We start from the raw sequence: 27,205 nt of genomic DNA on the forward strand, positions 1-27,205 counted from the left end.
CAAGTTTATTGAGAAGCACTGCCATCTCCCTTTGTCCTAAATATGATTCTCTAGGGGGAATATATTGGGTAATGCATGGATTAACAGTTAGCACCTCAAATCAACATGAGTGTATAAATACCTGAGATTTCTTGAGGAATGCAGCGGTCTACTTCAGAGTTTCTTTGGGAAGGTACCCTCCCAAAATGTTGGCAAAATAAGCAATCATTAACTTGTCTTTGAGTCTCCTCAGATTGTTTTGTAAAATAATCTATCTCAACAGCTTCGACCTGTAAAGAGTTTGCCCTCTGTTTCCCACTGACTAGTGTTGTGAGGACTCCCTGATGTCTCACTCAGTCAACTGTGATCTTGATGTCAAGGGCAATTGCTCTCAACTCCCCTCTGAAATTCAGCTCTTTTCTCTGTTTTTGATCCAAAGGTTGGAGGGCCACAGGATTTACAAGGATTCTTTTACCATGTTGTTTAAAATACCAAAGGCACTGTGAATGGCCCAGTATCCTCTCCTGCTCTTTCCAAATAGGTGAAAACCATCATGTTATTAGGCCATAGATTATACGAAATACTTTTTGACCACCTTATGAAAAGGAAATTCGTGTGACAACTTGTAATGAAATCACAGTGCCTTTAACATACTAAAACATCCCATGGTGCTTCACAGGAGTCTAAGCAATTATAAAGTATAAAACAAAGAATTCTGGAGATTTGAAAACAAAATTGCTAGCAAAACTCAGTAGGTCTGATAGCATCTGTGTAGACAAAACAGAGTTAACAGAGTCCAGTGACTGCATGAAATGTGTTGTTCTGTTGTTAATTTGATACAAAGCCACCTAAGTTCGTAGGTTGAATGATGACAAAGAGCTGGAAAAATTGGTGTATTTTAAGGATCATCTTAAAAGAGGAAAGAAGGAAGAGATGTCAAGATACTGTATTTAGGGAACAAGTTTAGGCCCCAGGCAAGTGAAAGCATTGCCACCAATGATGAAGCAGTTAAAATCAGGAATGCTAATGAGGCTAGAATTAGAGGAGCAAATGCAAATATCCCAGATATGTAGGTCTGCAGGCGGTTAAAGAGATTGGGCAGGGTGATGCACGGATTTGAAAATAAGGATGGCAATTTTCAAATTAAGTTATTGTTTAAGCCCGGGAACTAATACAATTTAATAAGTACAGGGTTGATGGGTGATATACAACTGTGTACAGGAGAATAATCTTGAAATTGAACACTTGTATCTGGTACCTAGAAATAAAGTGACAAGCATATATTTAATAGATAACATTTTCTGAAATGACAAAAACAAATGATTTCACAAATATGATGCTTAATACCCAAAATGTTAGGTGGTTATCTGTTCACATTATGAGATTCAAGATGTGAAATAATAGGAAGACTTATACTTATATAGCTCTTTTCACAATCACCAGATGTGTCAAAGTACTTAATGTCCAGTGAAGTATTTTTTGAAGTTCAAACGCTGTTGTGATATAGGTAATGTGGCATTGAACATACACACCATACACTTCCACAAGGTGATAATGACCAGAAGAACTTTCAAAAGTTGATTGGGGGCAGATGTTTGCAGGTAAAGGGATGGCTGGAAAATGGGAAGCCTTCAGAAATGAGATAACGAGAGTCCAGCGACAGTATATTCCTGTCAGGGTGAAAGGAAAGGCTAGTAGGTGTAGGGAATGCTGGATGACTAAAGAAATTGAGGGTTTGGTTAAGAAAAGGAAGGAAGCATATGTCAGGTATAGACAAGATAGAGCAAGTGAATCCTTAGAAGAGTATAAAGGCAGTAGGAGTATACTGAAGAGAGAAATCAGGACGGCAAAAAAGGGACATGAGATAGCTTTGGCAAATTGAGTTAAGGAGAATCCAGGGGGTTTTTACAAATACATTAACGACAAGAGGATAACTAGGGAGAGAATAGGACCCCTCAAAAATCAGCAAGGTGGCCTTTGTGTGAAGCTGCAGGAGATAGGAGTGATACTAAACGGGTATCTTGCATTAGCATTTACTGTGGAGAAGGACATGGAAGATATAGAATGTTGGAAAATAGATAATGACATCTTGAAAAATATCCATATTACAGAGGAAGAAGTGCTGGATGCCTTGAAACACATAAAAGTGGATAAATCCCCAGGACCTGATGAGGTGTACCCTAGAACTCTGTGGGAAGCTAGGGAAGTGATTGCTAGGCCTCTTGCTGAGATATTTGCATCATTGATAATCACAGGTGAGGTGCTGGAAGACTGGAGGTTGGCTAACGTGGTGCCACTGTTTAAGAAGTGTGGTAAGGACAAGCCAGGGAACTATAAACCGGTGAGCCTGACGTCGGTGGTGGGCATGTTGTTGGTGGGAATCCTGAGGGACAGGATGTACATGTATTTGGAAAGGCAAGGACTGATTAGGAGTAGTCAACGTGGCTTTGTGCGTGGGAAATAATGTCTCACAAACTTGATTTGAGTTTTTTGAAGAAGTAACAAAGAGGATTGATGAGGGCTGAGTGGTAGATTTGATCTATTTGGACTTCAGTAAGGCGTTCAACAAGGTTCCCCATGGAAGACTAGTTAGCAAGGTTAGATCTCATGGACTGCAGGGAGAACTAGCCATTTGGATACAGAACTGGCTCAAAGGTAGAAGACAGAGGGTGGTGGTGGACGGGTGTTTTTCAGACTGGAGGCCTGTGACCAGTGGAGTGCCACAAGGATCGGTGCTGGGTCCATGACCTTTCATCATTTATATAAATGATTTGGATGTGAGCATAAGAGATATAGTTAGAAAGTTTGCAGATGACACCAAAATTGGAGGTGTGGTGGACAGTAAAGAAGGTTATCTGAGAATACAACAGGATCTTGATCAGATGGGCCAATGGGCTGAGAAGTGGCAGATGGAGTTTAATTTAGATAAATGCAAGGTGCTGCATTTTGGAAAGCAAATCTTAGCACTTAATGGTAAGATCCTAGGGAATGTTGCTGAACAAAGAGACCTTGGATTGCAGGTTCATAGCTCCTTGAAAGTCGAATTGCAGGGAGATAGGATAGTGAAGAAGACATTTGGTATGTTTTACTAGTCAGAGTATTGAGGACACGAGTTGGGAGGACACGTTGCAGCTGTACAGTACATTGGTCAGGCCACTGTTGGAATATTGCATGCAATTCTGGTCTCCTTCCTATAGGAAGGATGTTGTGAAATTTGAAAGGGTCCAGAAAAGATTTACAAGGATGTTGCCAGGGTTGGAGGATTTGAGCTATAGGTTGGGCTTTTTCTCCTGGAATGTCGGAGGTTGAGGGGTGACATTATAGAGATTTATAAAATCATGAGGGGCATGGATAGGATTATTGGGCAAGGTCTCTTCCCTGGAGTGGGGGAGTCCAGAACGAGAGTCCATAGGATTAGGGTGAGAGGGGAAAGATATAAAAGAGACCTAAAGGGCAACGTTTTCACACAGACGGTGGTACATGTATGGAATGAGCTGCCAGAGGAAGTGGTGGAGATTGGTCCTATTACAGCATTTAAAAAGCATTTGGATGGGTAAATGAATAGGAAGGGTTTGGAGGGATATGGGTCCGGTGCTGGCAGGTGGGACTAGATTGGGTTGGGATATCTGTTCACATGGACGGGTTGGACCGAAGGGTCTGTTTTGATGCTGTACATCTCTATGACCAGATAATCTGTTTGTGTTATGCTAATTGTAGGATTTGCTTTGGTCAGGACTCCCCTGTTATTGTTCAAAATAGCACCATAAGATCAATTGCATCAAACCTAGCAGACAGACAGGGTATTGGCTTAAAGTCACATCTGGTTATTATCCCATTTATCAAGCCTTCTATGATGCATCTGTCATATGTAAAATCAGAATGTTTACAATATTCTGAATAATGTAGTTGGAACACATGAGAAGCACTTTAGGTACAGTCTGGGGGTATTTTAGCAGAGAAATACATCAAAAGGTTTGATTTTCATTTCCAATATGGCTCTCTCCTTCCAATAGAACCAGTGACTTTACTTTTTCAACATTATTTCTCTAGATTTAATGGCAATAGTGTGAACAGTTCTTTGTACCTCCTTTGGCTAAGAAGTGGCAGTCCCACAGTGGTTGAGAGCTGTTGGCTCCTGACACTCTAGACAATGAGCCAATGACATTTCAGTCATATTGTGAATGAAACTCCTTGAGAGTTTCAACTTCACGTTATTGCACAGTAATACTATTCCCCTTTGGGAACAGTAGTTCTGGAGGGTTGTAATAAGTCTGAAATAATCAACCTTAATGTCTTCACATAAAGCACACATGGTCTCTTGCGAAGGCAACAATGTAAACTTTGAAGCTAAATAAAACAACCACGCACAGTTATTGAAAATGAAGCCTTTCAAGTAAGGGAGCCTAATTTCAGTTAACAACTGTTTCTCTTTCATAAATCAAATGAGAAAATGCTAGAGAAACTCAGCAGGTCTGACGGCATCTGGTGGACAGAGAAACAGAGTTAATGATTGGCATTCGATATAATTCTTCAGAAGAAGAACAAAGAAGAGTCAAGTTAAATGCCAAATGTTAACTTTGTTTCTATCTCCGCAGATGCTGCCAAAACCTGCCGAGTTTCTCCAGTGCTTTCTGTTTTTATTTCAGATTTCCAGGATTGAGTACTTTGCCTTGTTTTCCTTACATGCTCTTTAATGATGGGTAGCTAACAGATTCAGTATGGCTTTGACTCTTTTCCTCAATTTGTTCATTTTCATGCGTACCACATTTCAAGAACCTAATGCAGTTAGTCAATCAATCGAATGTAATGTAATATGTTACTAACTTCCTTCTATTCTAAAGTTCAAACTATTTTCTGCATCCTGTTTTATTGCCCTGATGTGTTTGTGTAAGGTGTGAGCTGACAATACCTTTCCCTATAACTTTGTACATGTGACAGTAATAAATCAAAACAATATATTTGCCCATCCTACTTTCAAATGAACAAGATATAATGCAAACCTGTTTAAATGTTGTGATACAGGATGGAGCTTGTGCCCATCATAACAGCCTTAAAACTCAGATCATACACAATTCTAACAAAATTATGTTTAATCCTGAGAGCCTGACCTTTGAAAATTTAAGTTCCAGGCCCATTTTTTTTACCTGATGTCATTACAATGCAATAAATTCTTATTGAAGGTAAAGTGCCTAATATGACATGATTTTTTTTTAGTAAGCTGCCTTCCTGAGCTTCTGCAGTCCATGTGGTGTATACTACCTATACCCATAGCGCTGGTGGGGAAATACATACATAATTTTGACCCACTTACAGATTTACTCCCAAGTCAGGGCAATATTTGCTTTATAGGATATTGTCGGTACTGATATTCCCAAACATCTTCTGATCTAGTCCTCATAGGCTGCATAGGTGACAGGTTGTTCTCAGGCTGTGTCAGTATCTATTACCTTGTCACAGATCTGGGGACAAATGTAGGCAACAGCAGGTAAAGTTGATAGATTTATTTACCTAAAGGACATTGGTGAACTGTATCTTTTTTTTGACAGCAGTTACATTGTTGCCACTGACTTTAATTTGAAATTTTTGTGGAGCTCAAATTTAGTGTATGCCATCGTGGGATTTGAACCCATAACCCCAAACCAATAGTTCTGGTTTACCCGTGGTGGTGGTCCAGCTTTGGAAGATGCTGACAAAAGAACAGAGGTGAGTTGCTGTGGTACATCTTGTATAGAATATGCATTACAGCTATGGTGTGACAGTGGTAGAGAAAGTGAACTTTTAATGTGTTGGATGGGTTGCTGATGAAGCAGCCTGATTTCTGCTGATACTATTGAGCTCTTTCAAAGCTATTGGAGCTGCAGTTATTTAGGTAAGTGAAGGGTATTTCCTAATACTCCTGATTTGTGGCTTTTAGATTGTGAACAGGCTTTAAGGAGTCAGGATGAGTTGACTGCTACAAGTTGAGAGTGTGGTTAATAGACCATACGGTGTCCTCGGCATTATTAACAGAGGAATAGTGTACAGCAGCAAGGAGATTATGTTGAACTTACATAGAACACATGTTGGGCTGGAGTAGCATAGTCAGTTCTGGATGGCTCACTTTAGGCGCAATGTGAAGGCATTTGAGATTGTGGAATATATTCATGGGAATGGTTCTAGGATGACAATGTAAAACTTAGATATAGGTTGGGGAAATCAGGACTGCTTTCCTTGAAGAAAAGAAGACTGAAGAAATTGGATTGAGGTATTCAAAATCAGAGTGGATGGCAGAAGGCTTATGTCTGCGCACACACATATGCGCAAAGAGTAAATATGTTTGTCCTGGAGAGAAACCACCCCTCCTTGTCACCTGTACAGGTTGTTGGGTGAAAATGGTCCGTGAGTGACTTTTTTAAAATCAGCAATTAAGGCCCTTAAGTGGCTATGGAAGGGCCTCTGCTTGCCACCTCCCTGAGGACCTACCTCCCTGGCCTTCCAAAAAAACGCTAGTTAATTCCTCTGAAGGGGTGAATGTTCATGTTGCATTGGTTTAACCCCTTCCATTCCATATTGTCACGCACAATCTGTGGGTAGAGGGAACAAATGTATGTATGCCAGCTCTCAAAGGTCTGGGTAACAATGCCTGACAAATCTAGTTGTACTAGTTGCTATCATGCAATAATCCTACTTGGTAACCAAGAACAGTACGTCTTCTATAGTGCAAGTGGACGGTGAAGAAGGTTATCTCACAGTACAATGGGACCTTGCTCAGAAGAACCAAGGAGTGGTGACTGGAGTTTAATTTAGATAAATGTAATGTGCTGTATTTTTGTAAGGCAAATCAGGGCAGGACTTATCCACTTAAGGGTGGGGCTCTGGAGAGTATTACCAAACAAAGAGACCTTGGGATGCAGGTTCATAGTTCATTGAAAGTGGAATCGCAGCTAGACAGGGTAGTGAAGAATGCATTTGGTGCGCTTGCCTTTATTGGTCAGAACATTGAGTTTAGGAGCTGGTATGTCATGTTGTGGCTGTACAGGAAATTGGTGAGACCACTTTCAGAATATTGCTTTCAATTCTGATCTCCCTGAAATAAGAAAGATGTTATTAAACTTGAAAGGGTTCAGAAAAGAGTTACAAGGATGTTGCGAGGGTGGAAGGTTTGAGCTACAGGGAGAGGCTGAATAGGCTGGAGCTATTTTCCCTGGAGTGTCAGAGGCTGAGGGGTGACCTTGTAGATGTTTATAAAATCATGAGGGGCATGATTAGAGAAAATAGCCAAAGTCTTTCTCCCAGAGTAGGGGAATCCAAAACTAGAGGGCATAGAATTAAGGAGAGAGGGGAAAGATTTATAAGGGACCTAAGGGATAACTTTTTCACAGGGTGATGCCTGTACTGAATGAGCTGCCAGAGGAGGTGGTGAAGGCTGGTACAATTACAGCATTTAAAAGACATCTGGATGGGTGCATGAAAAAGAAGGATTTTGTGAGATATGGGCCAAATGTTGGCAAATACAATTAGATTTAATTAGGATATCTGATCAGTATGGACAAGTTGGACTGAAAGGTCTGTTTCTGTGCTGTACAACTCTATCATTCTGACTCTATTTCTGTAGATTCTCCTGTGGCTCTAATCGATAGATAGATCCAAAACAGAGCAAAGACATGGAGGATTGAGGCAATGAGCTAACTCAAATGACCCTTACCCAGTACCACATATTGATATAGGTGGCAAATATCCCGCAGTACCATGAACGGTAATTTGGGCAAACACTTCAGTCTTTTGTTATAAAAGCAAAATACTGCAGATGCTGGAGATCTGAAATGAAAACAGAAAATGCTGGAGAAACTCATCAGGTTTGGTAGCATTTGCAGAGAGAGGAAAACAGAGTTAACAATTCGAGGCCAAAATAACTTTTTCAGAAGTGATTCAAAACTCTTCTGTGGAAGAGTCATACTGCATTATGGTCTCCTCAACTGGTCACAGTCAAGTTTCATCTTACTTAGAACCTGTATCTGAGAAATTATATTCATGCCATTTATTTTAGATTGAAGATTGAGGGCGAAGATCATAAGGCTTTTGTTTAAAATTATCAATCGCTCCTGGACCGTGAATTCACTAGTTCTAAAGAAGATATCACCTTGATTATCTGAACAAGATGGGCGGGCAGTATTTCATTCAGATAATTAATTATTTAGATCACTGATTCAATGCCTGTCCTCTGGGACTCTGAATTTTCTGAAGTTTCCTTTTTCCTCGCTCTGCCTGCCTGCCTCCTCTGTCTCAGGGTTTGTTTCTGAGCAGACACACGTTTATGTGTAAGGGGACTGCAGCATTGCTGTAGCCTCTCCCCACCTCTGCTTCACCTCAATGCGATTGACAGTGAGCACTTGCAATGTCTGATCCCCTTTCAGGGCACAAGGTAGCAGCACACCGTGCACTGTTACCATTGTTGCTTCAAGTCCTAACCACCTCCAAGGTATGACTACACTAACAGTACCTTTGATAACTATCAGGTATGCAGTTGTGCATGACGTTCTTGTGAACTTAAAGGTCAATAGCTATGGTGGTGGGACTGAGAGAGGGTGGGGCAGCAGAAAAATGGGATTAAGGACTTAATAAATCAGCCATCGCTGAATAAGAGAACAGGTTCAAGGGCCGAATTGCTGATGCCTGCCCCCTTTTCTCATGATCATATTTGCTTAAAGTAAACCTGAGTAAACCAAAAGCCAGAAACGTATCTTACTACTAACAAGCAATTTGTTTTATTTATCCGTAAACTGTGAAATCCTGTTTGCAAAAGCAGTCTTGGTGTATGAACATCCACTGAGGAATGATCCATACATATATATTATTTATTAGAAAATAAATAAGTAAAGTGAATAAATAATAAGGGTAAATAAAGTAATAAACTTAATTTTCTGCATAATGTATATCTGAACACAACAGTTATTGTAAAACTCAGTAGTTATAATGTAGTCACTTAGGGGTTGGATAAAATTGCATGTTAGAGAAATTAACTTCAGCGATGTAAACCATTTTTTCTCTTCTGTTTGTAGAATATGTTGGAATTTTCAGGGTCTTGAAAGGGCAAGTGAACAAAAGATGTGCCTTAGTAGCAAGAGAAAGCGGGCTTAACTGTGCTCATTGCCAGATCTGAGTAGGCTGTCTCAATAGTTCGAACAACACTGCTCCCATTCATAGGGTAGCCTTGCACACCCAAGAAATCTGAACATTTCCTTAATTGCAGTCAAAATGATAAAAAATATTGAATTGTTTCAAAGAAACAAGTGTTATTTTTCAGGAAAAATGGTAAATAATTTTTTTTAAGAAGTTGCTCAGCACTGCTTGCCAGTGTTCTTTAAAATCATTTAAATTTCAGGGGTATAAAGGTGCATATTCAGGATTGTAATTTTATTACAGCTGTTTCCAGTGAATGCCTTGCAATCACTGTAATCTTGGGCATCAAGCTTCATAGTCAACTCATTGTTCAGTGACTTTTCTGCCGAGGTTGTTTGGCAGAGAGTAAAAAGCCCCTTTTTCCTTGGCAGTTATTGCTAATTTGCATTTTAGACTTGAAATGAAGTTCATCAATATCGTGAAATAATTAGTACAGGAGATGCTGTTAACCTTTTTACCATACGCAGAAGCATTAATTTCCTCTCTTTAAACACTAAATTATCCTTATCTCGGTGTAATTGCCGTATAATAAGAGTTGGCAAATGCACTTGCACCTGTAACACAGTTTAGCTGGAAACTTATAGCATGTTATTTTATCCATTTCAGTGGTGATACTTTCCAATTCTATTTGTCAACTACTACAACTGATGAAATACCCTCTAATTTCAGATATGTTTTAATTTGGCTATAGAAAGTTGGGACAATGATTGGGAGGAACATCAAATGGTTGGGCTGAAAGACTTGTTATTGTGCTTACCATCCTATATAATTCCATCTATGTGATCTTTTCCTTTACAAATGAGGCACAAAGAGAGATAAATGGATTTGATATGTTTGCTGTAATGTGGAAATGGTTGCAAAATAACCGCACTGTTAAAGAAATATTCCAAGGTACATAGCAATTTGAAAATAAAAAAAAATTAGTTGGCAGATCTCAAGGACAGGATTTCATGCCACTAAGGGGCAAAAGTCCCAATTCTCTGTTTAGATTGTGGCAGCATGTTAACCCTGTGGAACAAGCCTTTTGTGACTTCAGTCACAGTAGGGGGAGTAGTCTAACCTCCTGTAAAATTCAACCCCATTCCTCTCATTTTAGCCACCTTGTAGAATAGTTTTTCTGAGGAGATGGTGTACCAGTTTATTGTTGGAATGGAGCATTGCCTCATTGGGATGCTTATCAGGGATTCTGGGGAGGTACAAGGCAAGATTCTCTATCTCTTCATTTTAATGGTCAGAAAATCATCCGGATTCAGGACCTTCCAAAATCTCTGCACCAGAACAATGAATAGGCATAACCTATAATTACAGCCAAAATTATGACCTAGGTAGGGGGGCTCACACACGTCTACTGATGCTAAGCCCTCAGGATTGCTTTGACTGGCTGAAATCATTGTCCAAGTATTTTAGTCCAAGCTATGATCTCTGAATTTAAAACATTATGCATAGGTTTACACAGAACAATAACTTGAATTTGTTGTTTAAAAACTTGCAACAATGTCACTTATTTGTAACTGTCACAGCATAAAATGCCACTGAGAAGCAATTCCAAGACAGTGAGAGGTCAGGGAGTATGGTAATGAAAGCAACTTCATAAGAATGCTGTCTCCAGTTTGAAAAGAATTGACCTTTGTTCAGTGATTAGTGTGTACGTATAGGGCTCCCTGGCATCAAGTCTTTCAGTCCCAGTTGCAAATTCCTGTGCAGTTGCTGAAGTGGGTTTGCCAATAGCCAAAATGATACACTGTAGTTCTTCACTCAGATTTACAGCACAGTCCAACTTCTTGCGTTGATGAAGGCTTACAGTAAACGTTGCTTGACCTCTATCTGACCTGTAATTTTGTGCTGCAAAGAAAACAAAAATTTCTGTGCTCTGTTACTGTTACACCCTTTAGAAGCTTAATCTTGGGAATGCCCCAAGGAAAAGCATTTTGATCCACAATTTGAATACGGAAATTGGAATATCTGGTGCCAGGAACATCTCTGCACCAACCACAAACGCTCCCAGGAACTGAGAGGTGTGCACTGCACATGTTAGACTGCTAATGAATTGGACACAGATGCCCTCCGTTCTGACTGCCAAGGGTGGGAACACAGAAACACTAAACCGCCTTGAGAAAAAGATACAGACCACTAACCAACAATAGAACCTGGCTGCAATGTGGTCCTCACCACAAGGTGCACGTCTGCAGCCAATTTAGTTTGAAAGTGTGACGAGATTCGCGGCACTGTCACTGTTGCTCAACAATAGTTTTCATTGCTGCCAAATGTAACAAACCATAACAGAATGTTGACAGAGTAATGGAATTTGGAATCAATCAGCCTTCAAAAGCAGTTTTTATCAGAAATAGAAAATCTAACACTCCCTGGCATTTTTGCTGAGTTGACTCAGCATGGATTTAGTGTAGGCTTATTGATAGTAACGTTTTTTTCCGTCAGGTATCTTCCCAAATTTTAAAAATTGAAGTGTTAAACTTCCACCTTATGGTAACCAGGAAAATGATGGGATGGTCCCGAACCCTGAATGATGTGTGCAGTGATAGGAAAATTGAGAAAGGACTATGAGATTGCCAGAAATTCTCAACAAGAGAGGAAAAAATGTCTAGTTCTCCAAGCAAGTGTTGAACAGCAAAATGCGAATCTCACTAGTGAGCACAGAAAGGCCTATTTTCATTTTTTGTTTGCATTACCATCTCATTATTATCTGATCGCATCTCATTCATATTTGGTTTTCCATTCTCCCAAATGCTGAGGTAAAACTGAACGACAGCAGTTCTTAACGTGAAAGTCAGAGCGGGTGCGTGGTGTCTCCAACTCACTGCATGCTCCTCCAGACTTTCATCTTGGTTGGCAACATCCCAGGACACGTTCCATGGATGCAACCCATGGATAATGGCATCAGACACATACCAGCCTTTCTGCACCCTCATGCCACAGCTCCGATCTATTTACAATACATTTCTGGATTTCAGTGTTGTATTTTACAGCCCACCAGCATCTTTTATTGGAATGCAGCCAGGACACTTTGAGCACAGAGTCAGGCCTCTGGCTCTTGGGTTGGAGCAGTGTTGCTGTCTGACACCAGGCTCTGTCAATCTCATTCCTACACCAAGTGCCAGCAGCTTATGTGGCAAACACAATGTGTATGCACCAGCCAAATGGCCAAAGTGTAAGTGGAGTAGTCCTCTGTCAAGTCAAGGGAGTAGGAGAATCCGAGGAGTAGGAGAATCTATGTTTTGGGCATAAGCCCTTAAGAAGAAAAGACGTTGTTGGGCCTTTGTAACCAGTGTGTCCACATGAAGAGTCCAAGCTTTCTTGGACTCTTCATGTGGACGCACTGGTTACAAAGGCTTCCTGATGAAGGGCTTATGCCCAAAACGTTGATTCTCCTGCTCCTGGGATGCTGCCTGGCCTGCTATGCTTTTCCAGCACTACACTCTCGGCCATTCCCAGGAGCTTGACACTCGCCACTTGTTCCATCTCTGTGCTGTTAGTGTGTAGGGGTCAAGAGTAACATCCGGCCAGAAGTCAATAATGAGTTCCTCGGTTATGCTGGCATTGAGAGCTATGTTGTTCTCAGTGCACCATTTTTCTAGATCTTCCACCTCCTGACTGTAACCTATTTCATCACCATCTGAGATTCAACTGACTATGGTGGTGTCATCAGCGAACTTGTAAATGGCATTAGTCTGGTATTTGGCGACACAGTCATGGGTATACAGTGAGTACAGTAGGGGGCTGAGTACACACCCCTGGGGGCCTCCAGTGTTGAGTGTTAGTGAGGGTGAAATATTGTCCCCAATCTTCACTGATTGTGGCCTGTGGGTCAGGAAACTGAGGATCCAGTTGCAGAGAGGGGGGACTTAGTCCGAGATCACTAAGTTTAGTAATCAGTCTCGAGGGGATAATAATGTTGAAGGCAAGGAATAGGAGCTTCATTTTAGTGCAGTGTGAGACCCTTCAAAGGGCAAAAGCATTAAAAAGACGCCCATGCAGTGCAGGTGAGTGACACCAGTGGTCACTACATCACTGACTGAGTAGATTCCATATCCTGGCCCTAAGCCCTCTCAACCACAATGTAATGTGGCCTGGAAGCATTCACCCTTGTAGAGCCCTACAGCTGGTATGTTGTGCAGGAGTTGTTCACTTCACATCTTAGGCCATTGAACATTGTGTAGTGATGAAGAAACCTGGGCTTTGGACCTTCACTTCAGTAGTTGCAGTCAGAATGACAGTCATCCACACAGCTGATGATGAAAAGGGAAGAGATAGCAGAGCCTTTGGCTTTGATATTTGAGTCATCATTGTCTACAGGTTGAGTATCAGAAGACTGGAGGATTGCAAATGTTGTGCCCTTGTTCAAGAAGGGCAGTAGAGATGACCCAGGTAACTGTAGACCAGTGAGCCTTACGTCTGTCGTAGGAAAGATTTTGGAAAGGATTATAAGACGTAAGATTTGTAATCATCTAGCAAGCAACAATTTGATTTCAGATAGTCAACATAGTTTTATCAAGGGCAGGTCGTGTCTCACAAACCTCATTGAGTTTTTTGAGAAGGTGACCAAGCATGTAGATGAGGGTAGGGCAGTTGACATGGTATACATGGACTTCAGTAAAGCCTTTGATAAGGTTCCACATGGTAAGCTGTTGGAGAAAATGCAGAGGCATGGAATTGAGTGATTTAGCAGTTTGGATTAGAAAGTGGCTTTCTGAGAGAAGGCAGCGAGTGGTGGCTGATGGAAAATATTCAGCCTGGAGTCTGGTTACTAGTGGTGTGCCACAAGGATCTGTTTTGGGACCACTTCTGTTTGTCATTTTTATAAATGACTTAGACGCAGGCGTAGGTGGATGGATTAGTAAATTTGCAGATGACACTAAAGTCAATGGAGTAGTGGACCGTTTGGAAGACTGTTACAGGTTGCATGGGGATTTGGATAAACTGCAGAATTGGGCTCAGAGATGGCAAATGGAGTTCAATGCAGCTAAATGTGAGGTGATGCACTTTGGGAAGAATAACAGGAAGGCAGATTACTGAGTCAATGGAAAGATTCTTGGTAGTGTGGAAGTGCAGAGGGATCTTGGAGCCCATGTACATAGATCCCTGAAAGTTGCCACCCAGGTGGATAATGCTGTTAAGAAGGTATACGGTGTGTTAGGTTTCATTCATAGAGGGATTGAGTTCTGGAGCCGCAATATCATGCTGCAACTATACAAAACGCTAGTGCGGCCACACTTGAAATATTGTGTACAGTTCTGGTCCCCATATTTCAGGAAGGATGTGGAAGCATTGGAAAAGGTGCAGAGGAGATTTACCAGGATGTTGCCTGGTCTGGAAGGAAGGTCTTATGAGGAAAGGCTGAGAGACTTGGGTCTGTTCTCATTGGAAAGAAGAACGCTAAGAGGGGATTTGATAGCGACATTCAAGATTATCAGAGGATTAGATAGGATAGACAGTCAAAGTCTTTTTCCTGGGACAATGACATCAGCTTGTACGAGGGGGCATAACTACAAATTGAGGGGTGATAAATTTAAGACAGATGTCAGAGGCAGGTTCCTTACGCAGAGAGTGGTAAGGGTATGGAATGCCCTACCTGCTAATGTAGTCAACTCAGTCACATTAGGGAGAATTAAACAATCCTTGGATAAGCACATGGATGATGATGGGACAGTGTAGGGGGTCGAGCTGATGGGCCCATTCTGCACTGTATTGTTCTATGTTCTATGTTCTAAAAGTGAGGGTGAGAATATTTACATTAAAATGTCACTCATACCATAAATGTGCCCTCAGAAGGTCTTCTTCTTCCTTTCCCTCTCGTTATGTCTGGATGTTATCCCAGGCTTCAGGGATGGTTTGATGGAGCCTGCCCTACAATGGGGCCTTTTGGCCTTAGGGTGCACTTTCCTCAAATTGATCTCCAACAGGGTGGATGTAGAAGGCCAGGCCTCCTCTGGAGTGTCCTAAGGGCAGACTTTTGGGGAGAAGTCTTTTTGCAGTTTCTCCTCCAGCGAGCTGCTTATTGGCACATTTGTTCATGTATTTGAATGAAATTGTTTGTGGCCATGAGGTCACCACCTGCCCAGCAGTCCTCCAACTGCTCATGACCTGATCCTTCCTCAAACAGTTGCAGAAATGTGACAATGATGTGCTCACCAGTGAGTGCTCCTGATTCTAATCCAGCTAAAATATCCACCAAGGGGCCAGGGCCTCAGCTGGTGGAGGATACTGGAGGCAGCTTTGCCAGGCATTCTCTAAGAGATCTGTGGCTTCTTTCTCGGAGGTGGAGGTAGAGATACCTTGTGAGGCCACGATCTTGACTGTGAAGATTGTGCAGTGGTAGCTGCAGAAGATTAAAGAGAGAACTTATCATCTATTGATGGTTGTCAGTCCTTTCCAACTGAGATGTGTCTCATTAGCTGTCCAACTTCAAAAGCCTAATTATTGCCCTCAGGGAAACCTACCTCCATGCCAGTTAAGAGTCCCAACTCTCCCTCCCCCTCTCCACTTAACTGGAAACTCCCAATAGTTCTCCAGCACCTGGAATTAGTCCCAGCTTCCTGCATGAGGAAAGTCCAGTCCTAGTTTTTGTAATTACTGGTTTCACTCCCTTTTTTTTGCAGGGCATTAAACAATAAGAAAGCACTGGGAATTTCAGTGTATCCCTGAATTCTGGCATTCTGTAATCACCTGCCTCTAGTGTTACTGCTTGCAACTATATCTTTTTGGATCATTAAGAAGGCATTTGGTGCTGTAAAAGAACATTTAAAGGAGAGTTTGCATTTATTTGGAACTGTTGATTCTACAATTGCTAATGTTGCAGATATATCCTGCTGAATAAATATTACTTGTGTGAAGTGGTTTAACCTAAATTTGCTAAGTTCAAACATTTCAGTAAAGCTACATGTTCTTATGCAATGTGTCATTTAAGACAACATTCTAGCCAATTCCACAAGTTATTTTCAAACTTTTAATAAACTTTTGTTTCATATTTTCATCATGAAGAAAACATTTTAAAAGTAACACTCGAATCACTTTGTTGGTTACTATGAATAATTTTCATTTGAAAGGGAAGATAAAAGATTAAATGTACTTTTTGATGGAAGTCTCCCACTTAGTCATAGAGTCATAGAGATGTACAGCATGGAAACAGACCCTTCGGTCCAACCCGTCCATGCCGATCAGATATCCCAACCCAATCTAGTCCCACCTGCCAGCACCCGGCCCATATCCCTCCAAACCCTTCCTGTTCATATACCCATCTAAATGCCTCTTAAATGTTGCAATTGTACCAATCTCCACTACATCCTCTGGCAGCTCATTCCATACACGTGCCACCCTCTGCATGAAAAAGTTGCCCCTTATGTCTCTTTTATATCTTTCCCCTCTCACCCTAAACCTCTAGTTCTGGACTCCCCGACCCCAATGAAAAGACTTTGTCTATTTATCCTATCCATGCCCCTCATAATTTTGTAAACCTCTATAAGGTAACCCCTTAGCCTCCACGCTCCAGGGAAACAGCCCCAGCCTGTTCAGCCTCTCCCTGTAGCTCAGATCCTCCAACCCTGGCAACATCCTTGTAAATCTTTTCTGAACCCCTTCAAGTTTCACAACATCTTTCCGATAGGAAGGAGACCAGAATTGCATGCAATATTCCAACAGTGGCCTAACTAATGTCCTGTACAGCTGTAACATGACCTCCCAACCCCTGTACTCAATACTCTGACCAATAAAGGAAAGCATACCAAATGCCTTCTTCACTCTCCTGTCTACCTGCAATTCCACTTTCAAGGAGCTATGAACCTGCACTCCCAGGTCTCTTTGTTCAGCAACACTCCCTAGGACCTTACCATTAAGTGTATAAGTCCTGCTAAGATTTGCTTTCCTAAAATGCAGCACCTCGCATTTATCTGAATTAAACTCCATCTGCCACTTCTCAACCCATTGGCCCATCTGCTCCAGATCCTGTTATAATCTGAAGTAACCCTCTTTGCTGTCCACTACACCTCCAATTTTGGTGTTATCTGCAAACTTACTAACTTTACCTCTTATGCTCGCATCCAAATCATTTATGTAAATGACAAAAAGTAGTAGACCCAGCACTGATCCTTGTGGCACTCCACTGGTCACAGGCCTCCAGTCTGCAAAACAACCCTCCAACACCACCCTCTGTCTTCTACCTTTGAGCCAGTTCTGTATCCAAATGGCTAGTTTTCCCTGTATTCCATGAGATCTAACCTTGCTAATCAGTCTCCCATGGGGAACCTTGTCGAACGCCTTAGTGAAGTCCATATGGATCACATCTACTGATCTGCCCTCATCAATCTTCTTTGTTACTTCTTCAAAAGACTCAATCAAGTTTGTGAGACACGATTTCCCATGCACAAAGCCATGTTGACTATCCCGAATCAGTCCTTGCCTTTCCAAATACATGTACATCCTGTCCCTCAGGATTCCGTCCAACATCTTGCCCACCACCGAGGTCAGGCTCACCGGTCTATAGTTCCCTGGCTTGTCTTTACTGCCCTTCTTAAATGGTGGCACCACGTTTTCCAACCTCCAGTCTTCCGGCTCCTCACCTGTGACTATTGAAGATACAAATATCTCAGCAAGAGGCCCAGCAATCACTTCTCTAGCTTCCCACAGAGTTCTCGGGTACACCTGATCAGGTCCTGGGGATTTATCCACTTTTGTGCATTTCAAGACACCCAGCACTTCCTCCTCTGTAATCTGGACATTTTGCAAGATGTCACCATCTATTTCGTTACTGTCTATATCTTCCATATCCTTTTCCACAGTAAATACTGATGCAAAATATTCATTTAGTATCTCCCCTTCTTAAGGGTTTGTTTTCTTCCTTGCTTGGGTCTTTCTTTAGCCAGTAACATCCAAGGCCAGGAATGTAGATTGGGGTCTTTCTCTGGAGTAACCGATGTTACCTAACTAGAAAGGATCAGTATCGTCTGGGGAAGAAAGTGAGAGAGATCTGTAACAATGCCCATAGGCCCATGTGTAGCTAACATTATTGAATTATTGATGAAGCATGAAATAAAGGATGAAGACTCGGTTCACCTGTGCATCAATTTGTCTATTATCTTCATTCTGGCTTATGATAGTTGTACTCTTCTTACTTTCGATCTGGGACCAAATTATGTTATGTTTATGTTTAAGCTCCTTTGGTGCCTCAGTTGCATGGTGCCAAATTCTTCTCTGCTCTGTTGTGAAGAAGTGATTACAGGGAGAATAGTGCACAGGTATGACAATGTTTAAACCATCAATGACTAGATCAGACTGGCTTTTCATGTGCATGCACCTTTAAGTTAGACAAAATCTTAAATTGCAACCAATTATCATCCAATACGAGAAGTGTGTGATCTGTCATCCCATGACTCCTGCAGACAGAACACGGTTGCAGTCATGCAGCTCCAACAGTTGACATTTTTCATATATAGCATAACCTTCAAATAATTAATCAACTTTTTTTTAATAACCATCCTTGAACGATTGGCTTGTTTTCAATACACAGACGTATTCATCACCTGTGAGAACTGACTTGCTAGCACTTACTTTCCATTAACTGAACTTGAGGTCCTTCCAGGATATTGCTCCACTTCAATTATATCCACTTATATAATCCCTCCACACATCCCCTATGCCCACCTCTCTTTGAACATCTGCCCCTGTTCAGCTGATTCACCTTCATTGTGCTTCACAGGCACCACAGTCAATGTCATAGTCTTCAGCCAACAAACTTCTGTGCTCTGCAAATCTATTCAAAAACTCTCACATAAAGAAAACTCCTCAGAATCTGTTCTGATTAGGGTGTTTGACATCAAATAAATATGGTCCAATATATCTTCATAATTATGCTATTTCAACATGACTGAAATGAGATAAAGGAGAAAGTGAGGACTGCAGATGCTGGAGATCAGAGCTGAAAATGTGTTGCTGGAAAAGCGCAGCAGGTCAGGCAGCATCCAAGGAGCAGGAGAATCAACGGTTCGGGCATGAGCCCTTCTTCAGGAAATGAGATAAACTTTATTTTGTCATCAAAATTTTATTTGGCTTCGTAAATAAAAGGGACCATCTGTGTCCATGTAATTGAATGATCCAAGAACTGCCATTTTAATCCAGGAATTGCTGTATGATGTGCTTTCTGGAACATCGCAATGCCAAAGTCACAATTTTTCCCATCTGTACTTTGAAGGGAAGGTTCACACATCGACAAATCAGGCACCAATGCTGCTTTATCTTTTCAAAACTCATTATTAATTTTTTTAAAAGTATTGAAGGTATTGGTTGACTTTTATTCCATTAATTTACTTTGGAATAAAGGAAATATATAATTGGCATATTGTTATTGAAGTCATCACAGCAAGACATTTGCAGATGGCTATAAATGTATTTTCAAAACAATAATCTAATCCAGATTTTGTATGCAAAGTAGTTGACTGTAAGTTTCTTGTAGTAATAGTAATGCATTTAGAAAATGCCAAGACTTTTAGGCCAGCAAAAGAAGCTGCATTTTTTTGCCTACAGTGTGTGTAATAACATATTTAATGCCAACATAAAAACATGAAATGACTCCCTTAGGGTGATAGTGACTTCATCTGGAGTGTACATTGGATAGAGCTCTTTATACACTGAAATTGGCTTAGTTATACTGTAATGAAAATACTGACATCTAATTGATGTTAAATTGTTTAGTAAGGAGCCTTAGATAATAAATATTCCTTCCCATGATAAAATATAGCTCAAATTAATCCGTCTATTACTCATCACTGATTTCCATGCATGCGTCAGATACTCACGGAGGGCTGTTAGTTGGGGAGGTCATTGCACGGAGATTCAGATGACTCACTGGAAGGATTGAGAAATGTGAGAGTGAAAAGGAATATTGATCACATATAGTGGGAATTAGATATTCAGAAAAAACAGTTTATTCAAATAACAGTTACTTTTCCAATTAATTCTAACCATAGCCAGCAAACACATCTGGAGAGGTCAATTTGCTATTTTATGTACATTACTTATTGCTCACTGAGTAAATTCATAGCTCCCCCTAATATTCCACAGTCAAAACTGAATATCTATTGCAAAATCACCATAAGTATAGAGGAACATTTGGATGTTGACTCAAAACAAATGCTTAGTTAGTATTCAAAGTAAGTGTTGAAACAAGCCTTCCAATATATACTTACACCATTTCACTCCTCATTTCAAAAAGGAGGAGGTGTCAGACTATAGCCAGGTCAAAACAAAGACTACTAGGAATTCCGGTGATTACCAGTATTTCACCCCAGTGTCACTGCATGTTTCATTCCAATTCATAGTACTACACGGTTATTTTTATTATGAAGACAAATGTAATTCCCATTGTACGTGCAGCAAGATTTCCTAATCACAGATGAGACAATTAATTGATAATTCCTCTGTAATCAGTGATGAAGTATTAATCAACAATGTGGTGGGATAGCAGGGGAAATCCCTGCTCTTTAATATACAATACAAATGCAAAGCACTCTCATCTGAATGACATGGTTTGATCTAATTGTGCTGAAGACAAGGTACCAGACTTTACCCATCAATCACAGAAGCTGCCAGAAAAGCTCAGCAGGTCTGGAAACATCTGTGGAAAGAAATCAGAGGTAACTTTTCGGGTCCAGTGACCCTTCCTCAGAACAGGGTCCTCACCGGACCCAAAACTCTGATTTCTTTTTACAGATGCTGCCAGATCTGATGAGCTTTTCCAGCATCTTCTATTTTTGTTTCTGATTTACAGTCTCTGCAGTTCTTTCAGTTTTTATTGACCCATCAATCTCCTGACTTAGAGATGAGAATACTACCCAGCATTCAAAGCTAACACTAACACAGTGGAATAACAAAACATGTCTTAACAGAGCTTACGCAAAGTTCCCACACATTCAGTGGAACATTAAGAATAACATGCTGTAATGCAGCTGTGTATTGAGTAACGTTCTTCCATAGAATGCGTAAGATTCATTTGAATGATCAGTGCTTAAATGCAGCACAATTTGTGATGGAACCTTCAATATGAATGTTGTAGATCTCCTATTTCTGAATTGAAGCTTCTTTCCTGAACATGAGTTAATATTACATTGACTTTACTTCTAACTTCTTTCTTCCAGCACTGGACCAGCTGCTTGCAGAACTTGAGACATTTTTGAAGTTACTGGATAATGAAAATCTCAGCCTCAGTGCCTTAGCAAAAAAATGTGTCTTATCCGATCTACTTCACAACATCATCAGTTCTTCAGGTCAGTCGTCAATTTAACCCTGCTTTGAGTAAGTTTTCTTACAGGAAGTTACTGAATTTTAGAAAATTTTAATCCACAGCTGTCAACTGCATAAAGTGACACAGACCAGAAAGTTCAGATCAGAAACTTGCAGGGTGTGCTGTGTTTAGTTGCTAGTAATCAGAATGGCAGAGCAAGGTGTTCCAATTGGAGTGAGCACTACGAGGGTGAGAAGAGAAAATCAACCATTATTCCTTTTCCTGAACATAAGAGAATATAGGAGTATCTTGGGGTTACCATTGACCAGAAGGTTAACTGTCCCAGCTATATCAGTATTGTAGCTTTACAGTAGGTCAGGGGCTGGGAATTCGGCAGCAAACAGCTCACCCACTGTTTTCCCGAAATCTTGTCCATCATCAACGTCAGGAGTGTAGTAGAATTCTCTCAGCTTGCCTTGTTGTTCTAACAACACTAAAGAAGCTTAACAAATCTGGAGCAAAGTAGCCGCTTGATCAACAGCCCATCCACCAACTTGGCCGTGCCGTCCCTCCACTACTGATACAACGGTAACAATGTGTACCATCTCCATGAAATATTGCCACAATTCAACAAGTTACCATCAACATTTCCCTTCAAGCGTACAACCTCTAGCACACAAGACAAAGGCAGCAGACATGGGTACATTGATACCTCCAAGCTCTCTTCTGAGTCACGCACCATCCTGACTTGGAACTATATTACTGTTCCTTCAATGTCATTGTGTCCAATCCTGGAACTTTCTCTCTGTCAGCATTTTGCAGCAAATCAAGAAGGTGGTTCACCACCACCTTCGAAAGGGCAATTAATAACGGTAATTAATACTGGCTGTGCCAGCAGCGCTTGCATCCCAGAAACATTAAAAAAAAGTTAAATTCATTCAAGCCCATTAAACCGTATCTAGTTAGATGACAGTGAATCTGTTTCCTATCCACTTGCCCAACTCGATTCTGTAACCTTTAATATTCTTCGCTAACAAAAATTGAATGTTTCCTGTTAGAAAGTGCACAAATGTAGGCAGACGTTTGAAAGCAGGCTCCAGTTAGCACCTTGTGTGAGTATTCAGCTGACACTGAATTCCACATGGAAAGGCCACCGGTGGAAAGTGAGTTTACAGCCGTGAATCAAATGGAGGACATTGCAGTTCTGAGCTTATCCTTCAGCAAAAAAGGTCAGCACTTTTTGTTTTGTGCAGCAAGTGTCAAAGTCCTCGCTGTCAGTGCAATCACGCTTTCATTTCATGATTTTCTTTTAACAATCATGAGCCATGAAATCATTTCTTGTGCTACCCCTTAAGAAATGGCTTTTTGAGGTTGATGAACATCATATACCACTCCCTCACTTGTATTTTAAGTGACTCTTTTACGATGAGTTGTAAGGAAAAAGAATCGAAAATGCTGCTATACACAACAGCCAGTCAACTTTTGAAAAAGAAAGGTAAGTTACTCTGGGAAAGTAGTGTGCCATATTTCTAGAAAATTATTTTTAAATAACCTACTACTTTATGTGGTTTTAGATGGATACAGAATACAAGTGGGATGTTGCTAATATGGAAAATAAGCCTCAAACAATCGTGTGATTTCTTTTCAATTCATTTTTGGGATAAGGGCATTTATTGCCCATTCTTAATTGCCCAGAGGGTAGTTAAGAGTCAACCATATTACTGTGGGTCTAGGAGTCACATGAGGGCGAAATGGTTCTGGTTTCAGGAAGTCCCATCCCTGTATCCAGCACCCAACCATTTTCAGTCTGGGGATGGAGGGCTGGGGCACCAGGATCAAATGTGCACTCTATATTACTCAAGAGATGATCTCAGAGACAGCGACACATATTAAAATGCCATTACCTTCAAATGGATCCAGTAGTCATAAAAGTGGCATCCAAAACACAATATGCGGCTTTAGATCTTTCAGGAGACTGTCCAAGGTGGCTGGAGATCTTTGGAGACCATGATTTGGAGGTGCCCGTGTTGGGCTGGGGTTTACAAAATGAAAAATCACACAACACCAGGTTATAGTCCAACAGGTTTATTTGGAAGCACTAGTTTTGTAAGAGGTGAAGTGCATTTGGGAGCCATCAAGTACCCCTTAGGATAGTTAGAAAAAAACATGACTATGCATACAAAGTGGTTGAACTCCATGGAACTCCAAAATTGACCTGAACTGTCAAGCTGTCAAGCTAATAGACAATAGACAATAGGTGCAGGAGTAGGCCATTCAGCCCTTCAAGCCTGTACCGCCATTCAATATGATCATGGCTGATCATTCCTAATCAGTATCCTCTTCCTGCCTTATCTCCATAACCCTTGATTCCACTATCTTTGAGAGCTCTATCCAACTCTTTCTTAAATGAATCCAGAGACTGGGCCTCCACTGCCCTCTGGGGCAGAGCATTCCACACAGCCACCACTCTCTGGGTGAAGAAGTTTCTCCTCATCTCTGTCCTAAATGGTCTACCGCGTATTTTTAAACTGTGTCCTCTGGTTCGGCACTCACCCATCAGCGGAAACATGTTTCCTGCTGCCAGTGTCCAATCCTTTAATAATCTTATATGTCTCAATCAGATCCCCTCTCAGTCTTCTAAACTCAAGGGTATACAAGCCCAGTCGCTTCAGTCTTTCAGTGTAAAGTAATCCCGCCATTCCAGGAATTGACCTTGTGAACCTATGCTGCACTCCCTCAATAGCCAGACTGTCCTCAAATTTGGAGATCAGAACTGCACACAGTATTCCAGGTGTGGTCTCACCAGGGCCCTGTACAGCCGAAGAAGCACCTCTTTGCTTCTATACTCAATTCCTCTTGTTATGAAGGCCAGCATGCTATTAGCCTTCTTCACTACCTGCTGTACCTGCATGCTTACCTTCATTGACTGGTGTACAAGAACACCCAGATCTCTCTGTACTGCCCCTTTACCTAAATGGATTCCATTAAGGTAGTAATCTGCCTTCCTGTTCTTGCCACCAAAGTGGATAACCATACATTTATCCACATTAAACTGCATCTGCCAAGCATCTGCCCACTCACCTAACTTCTCCAGGTCACCCTGTAATCTCCTAACATCCTCATCACATTTCATCCTGCCACCCAGCTTTGTATCATCAGCAAATTTGCTAATGTTATTGCTGATACCATCTTCTATATCATTAACATATATTGTAAAAAGCTGCGGTCCCAGCACGGATCCCTGTGGTACCCCACTGGTCACTGCCTGCCATTCCGAAATGGAGCCGTTTATCACTACCCTTTGTTTCCTATCAGCCAACCAATTTTCAATCCAATCTAGTACTTTGCCCCCAATACCATGCGCCCTAATTTTACTCACTAACCTCCTATGTGGGACTTTATCAAAGCTTTCTGAAAGTCCAGGTACACTGCATCTACTGGATCTCCCTCGTCCATCTTCAGAGTTACATCCTCAAAAAATTCAAGAAGATTAGTCAAGCATGATTTCCCTTTCATAAATCCATGCTGACTCTGTCCTATCCTGTTACTACTATCCAGATGTGCCGTAATTTCATCCTTTATAATAGACTCCAGCATCTTTCCCACCACTGAGGTCAGACTAACTGGTCTATAATTTCCTGCTTTCTCTCTCCCACCTTTCTTAAAAAGTGGTATAACATTAGCCACCCTCCAATCCGTAGGAACTGATCCCGAATCTATCGAACTCTGGAAAATAATCACCAACGCATCCACGATTTCCCGAGCCACCTCCTTCAGTACTCTGGGATGTAGACCATCAGGTCCTGGAGACTTATCAACCTTCAGACCTAACAGTCTCTCCAACACCAAATCCTGGCAAATATAAATTCTCTTAAGTTCAGGTCCTTCAGCCATTGTTACCTCAGGGAGATTGCTTGTGTCTTCCCCAGTGAACACAGATCTGAAGTACCCAGTTAATTCTTCTGCCATTTCTTTGTTCCCCGTAATATATTCCCCTATTTCTGTCTTCAAGGGCCCAATTTTAGTCCTAACCATTTTTTTTGCCTTTCAAATACCTAAAAAAGCTTTTACTATCCTCCTTTATATTATTGGCCAGTTTACCTTCGTACCTTATTTTTCCTCTGCGTATTTCCTTCTTAGTAATCCTCTGTTGTTCTTTAAAAGCTTCCCAGTCCTCCGTTTTCCCACTTATCTTTGCTATGTTAAACTTCTTCTCTTTTAACTTTATATGTTTCTTAACTTCCCTCGTCAGCCAGGGCCACCCATGCCTCCTCCTGGGATCTTTCTTCCTTTTAGGAATGAACTGATCCTGCAACTTCTGCATTATACAAAGAAATATCCGCCATTGTTCCTCCACGGTCATCCCTGCTAAGGTATTGCACCATTGAACTTTGGCCAGCTCCTCCCTCATAGCTCCATCATTCCCTTTATTCAACAGAAGTACTGTCACTTCCGACTGTACCCTCTCCCTCTCCAATTGCAGATTGAAGCTTAATGTATTATGGTCACTACTTCCCAATGACTCCTTCACTTCGAGGTCTCTGACCAATTCTGGTTCGTTACACAATACCAGATCCAGAATTGCCTTCTCCCTGGTCGGCTCCAGCACCAGCTGCTCTAAGAATGCATCTCTGAGGCACTCCACAAAGTCTCTTTCTTGAGGTCCAATACCATCCTGATTCTCCCAGTCTACCTGCATGTTAAAATCCCCCATAACAACTGTAGTAACATCTTTGCGACATGCCAATTTCAGCTCCTGATTCAACTTACATCCGACATCCAGACTACTGTTTGGGGGCCTGTAGATGACTCCCAAGAGGGTCTTTTTACCCTTAGTATTTCGCAGCTCTATCCACACTGACTCTACATCCCCTGACTCGAGATCCCCCCGCGCAAGGGACTGAATATCCTCCCTTACCAACAAGGCCACCCCACCCCCTCTGCCCGTCAGTCTGTCCTTACGATAGCACGTGTAGCCTTGAATATTCATTTCCCAGGCCCTGTCCACTTGAAGCCACGTCTCAGTTATCCCCACAATATCGTATCTGCCAATTTCCAAAAGAGCCTCAAGCTCATCCATCTTATGTCTAATGCTTCGTGCATTCATGTATAGTATTTTTAATTTGTTACTGCCCTGACCCTTCCCATCAACCCCTATTTCACTCAACCTTGCAGCATGATCCCTTTCCAAGTTTTCTGCCCCATTGATACAGTTGTCTTTCTTGACTTCTCTTGTTCTAACTTTCCCTTCAATTTCCTTTTTAAACATTCAGTTTGTCCCCTCCCCCCCCGCTACTTAGTTTAAATGTAGCGGTGTTACAGTAAAAAGCCTGCCTGCCAGAATCCTGGTCCCTAACCTATTAAGGTGCAAACCGTCTCTCTTGTAGAATTTATGCTTGCCACAAAATATACCCCAGTGATCCAAGAACTTAAATCCTTGCTTCCTGCACCAGTTCCCCAACCACACGTTCAAGTCCATTATCTCCCTGTTTCTGGCCACACCTGTCCGAGGAACTGGAAGCAAACCGGAGATAACCACCTCGGACATCCTGCTTTTCAGCCTTCTTCCTAGTTCTCCAATGTCCCGCTGTAGTATGTTCCTCCTTTTCTTCCCGACATCATTTGTGCTGACATGTACCACCACCTCTGGCTCTTCACCCTCGTCCTTGAGGATTTCCTGCACTCTGTCCGCGATGTCTTTCACCCTGGCACCAGGAAGGCAACACACCATCCTTAAATCCCGTCTGCTGTCACAAAAACCCCGGTCAGTTCCTCTCACAATGGAGTCCCCTATTACCACGGCTCTGTGCGATGGCCGACTCTTCCGCTCTTCCTCTGCGC

General features: G+C 41.5%; 1 protein-coding gene across 4 annotated transcripts in view; it reads left to right on the plus strand.

Annotated features, from left to right (window-relative positions):
* The window catches only part of afap1l2 (actin filament associated protein 1-like 2), a 220,921-nt gene that overhangs the window by 92,270 nt on the left and 101,446 nt on the right, over positions 1 to 27,205 (plus strand). For all 4 annotated transcript variants that reach the window (XM_072557366.1, XM_072557367.1, XM_072557365.1 and 1 more), the window contains exon 2: positions 21,279 to 21,407. In XM_072557366.1, coding sequence (XP_072413467.1) covers positions 21,279 to 21,407 — 129 coding nt within the window. The remainder of the gene's footprint in view (positions 1 to 21,278; positions 21,408 to 27,205) is intronic.

Source organism: Chiloscyllium punctatum, chromosome 38 (genome assembly GCF_047496795.1).
Source record: "Chiloscyllium punctatum isolate Juve2018m chromosome 38, sChiPun1.3, whole genome shotgun sequence".
Taxonomy (NCBI): domain Eukaryota; kingdom Metazoa; phylum Chordata; class Chondrichthyes; order Orectolobiformes; family Hemiscylliidae; genus Chiloscyllium; species Chiloscyllium punctatum.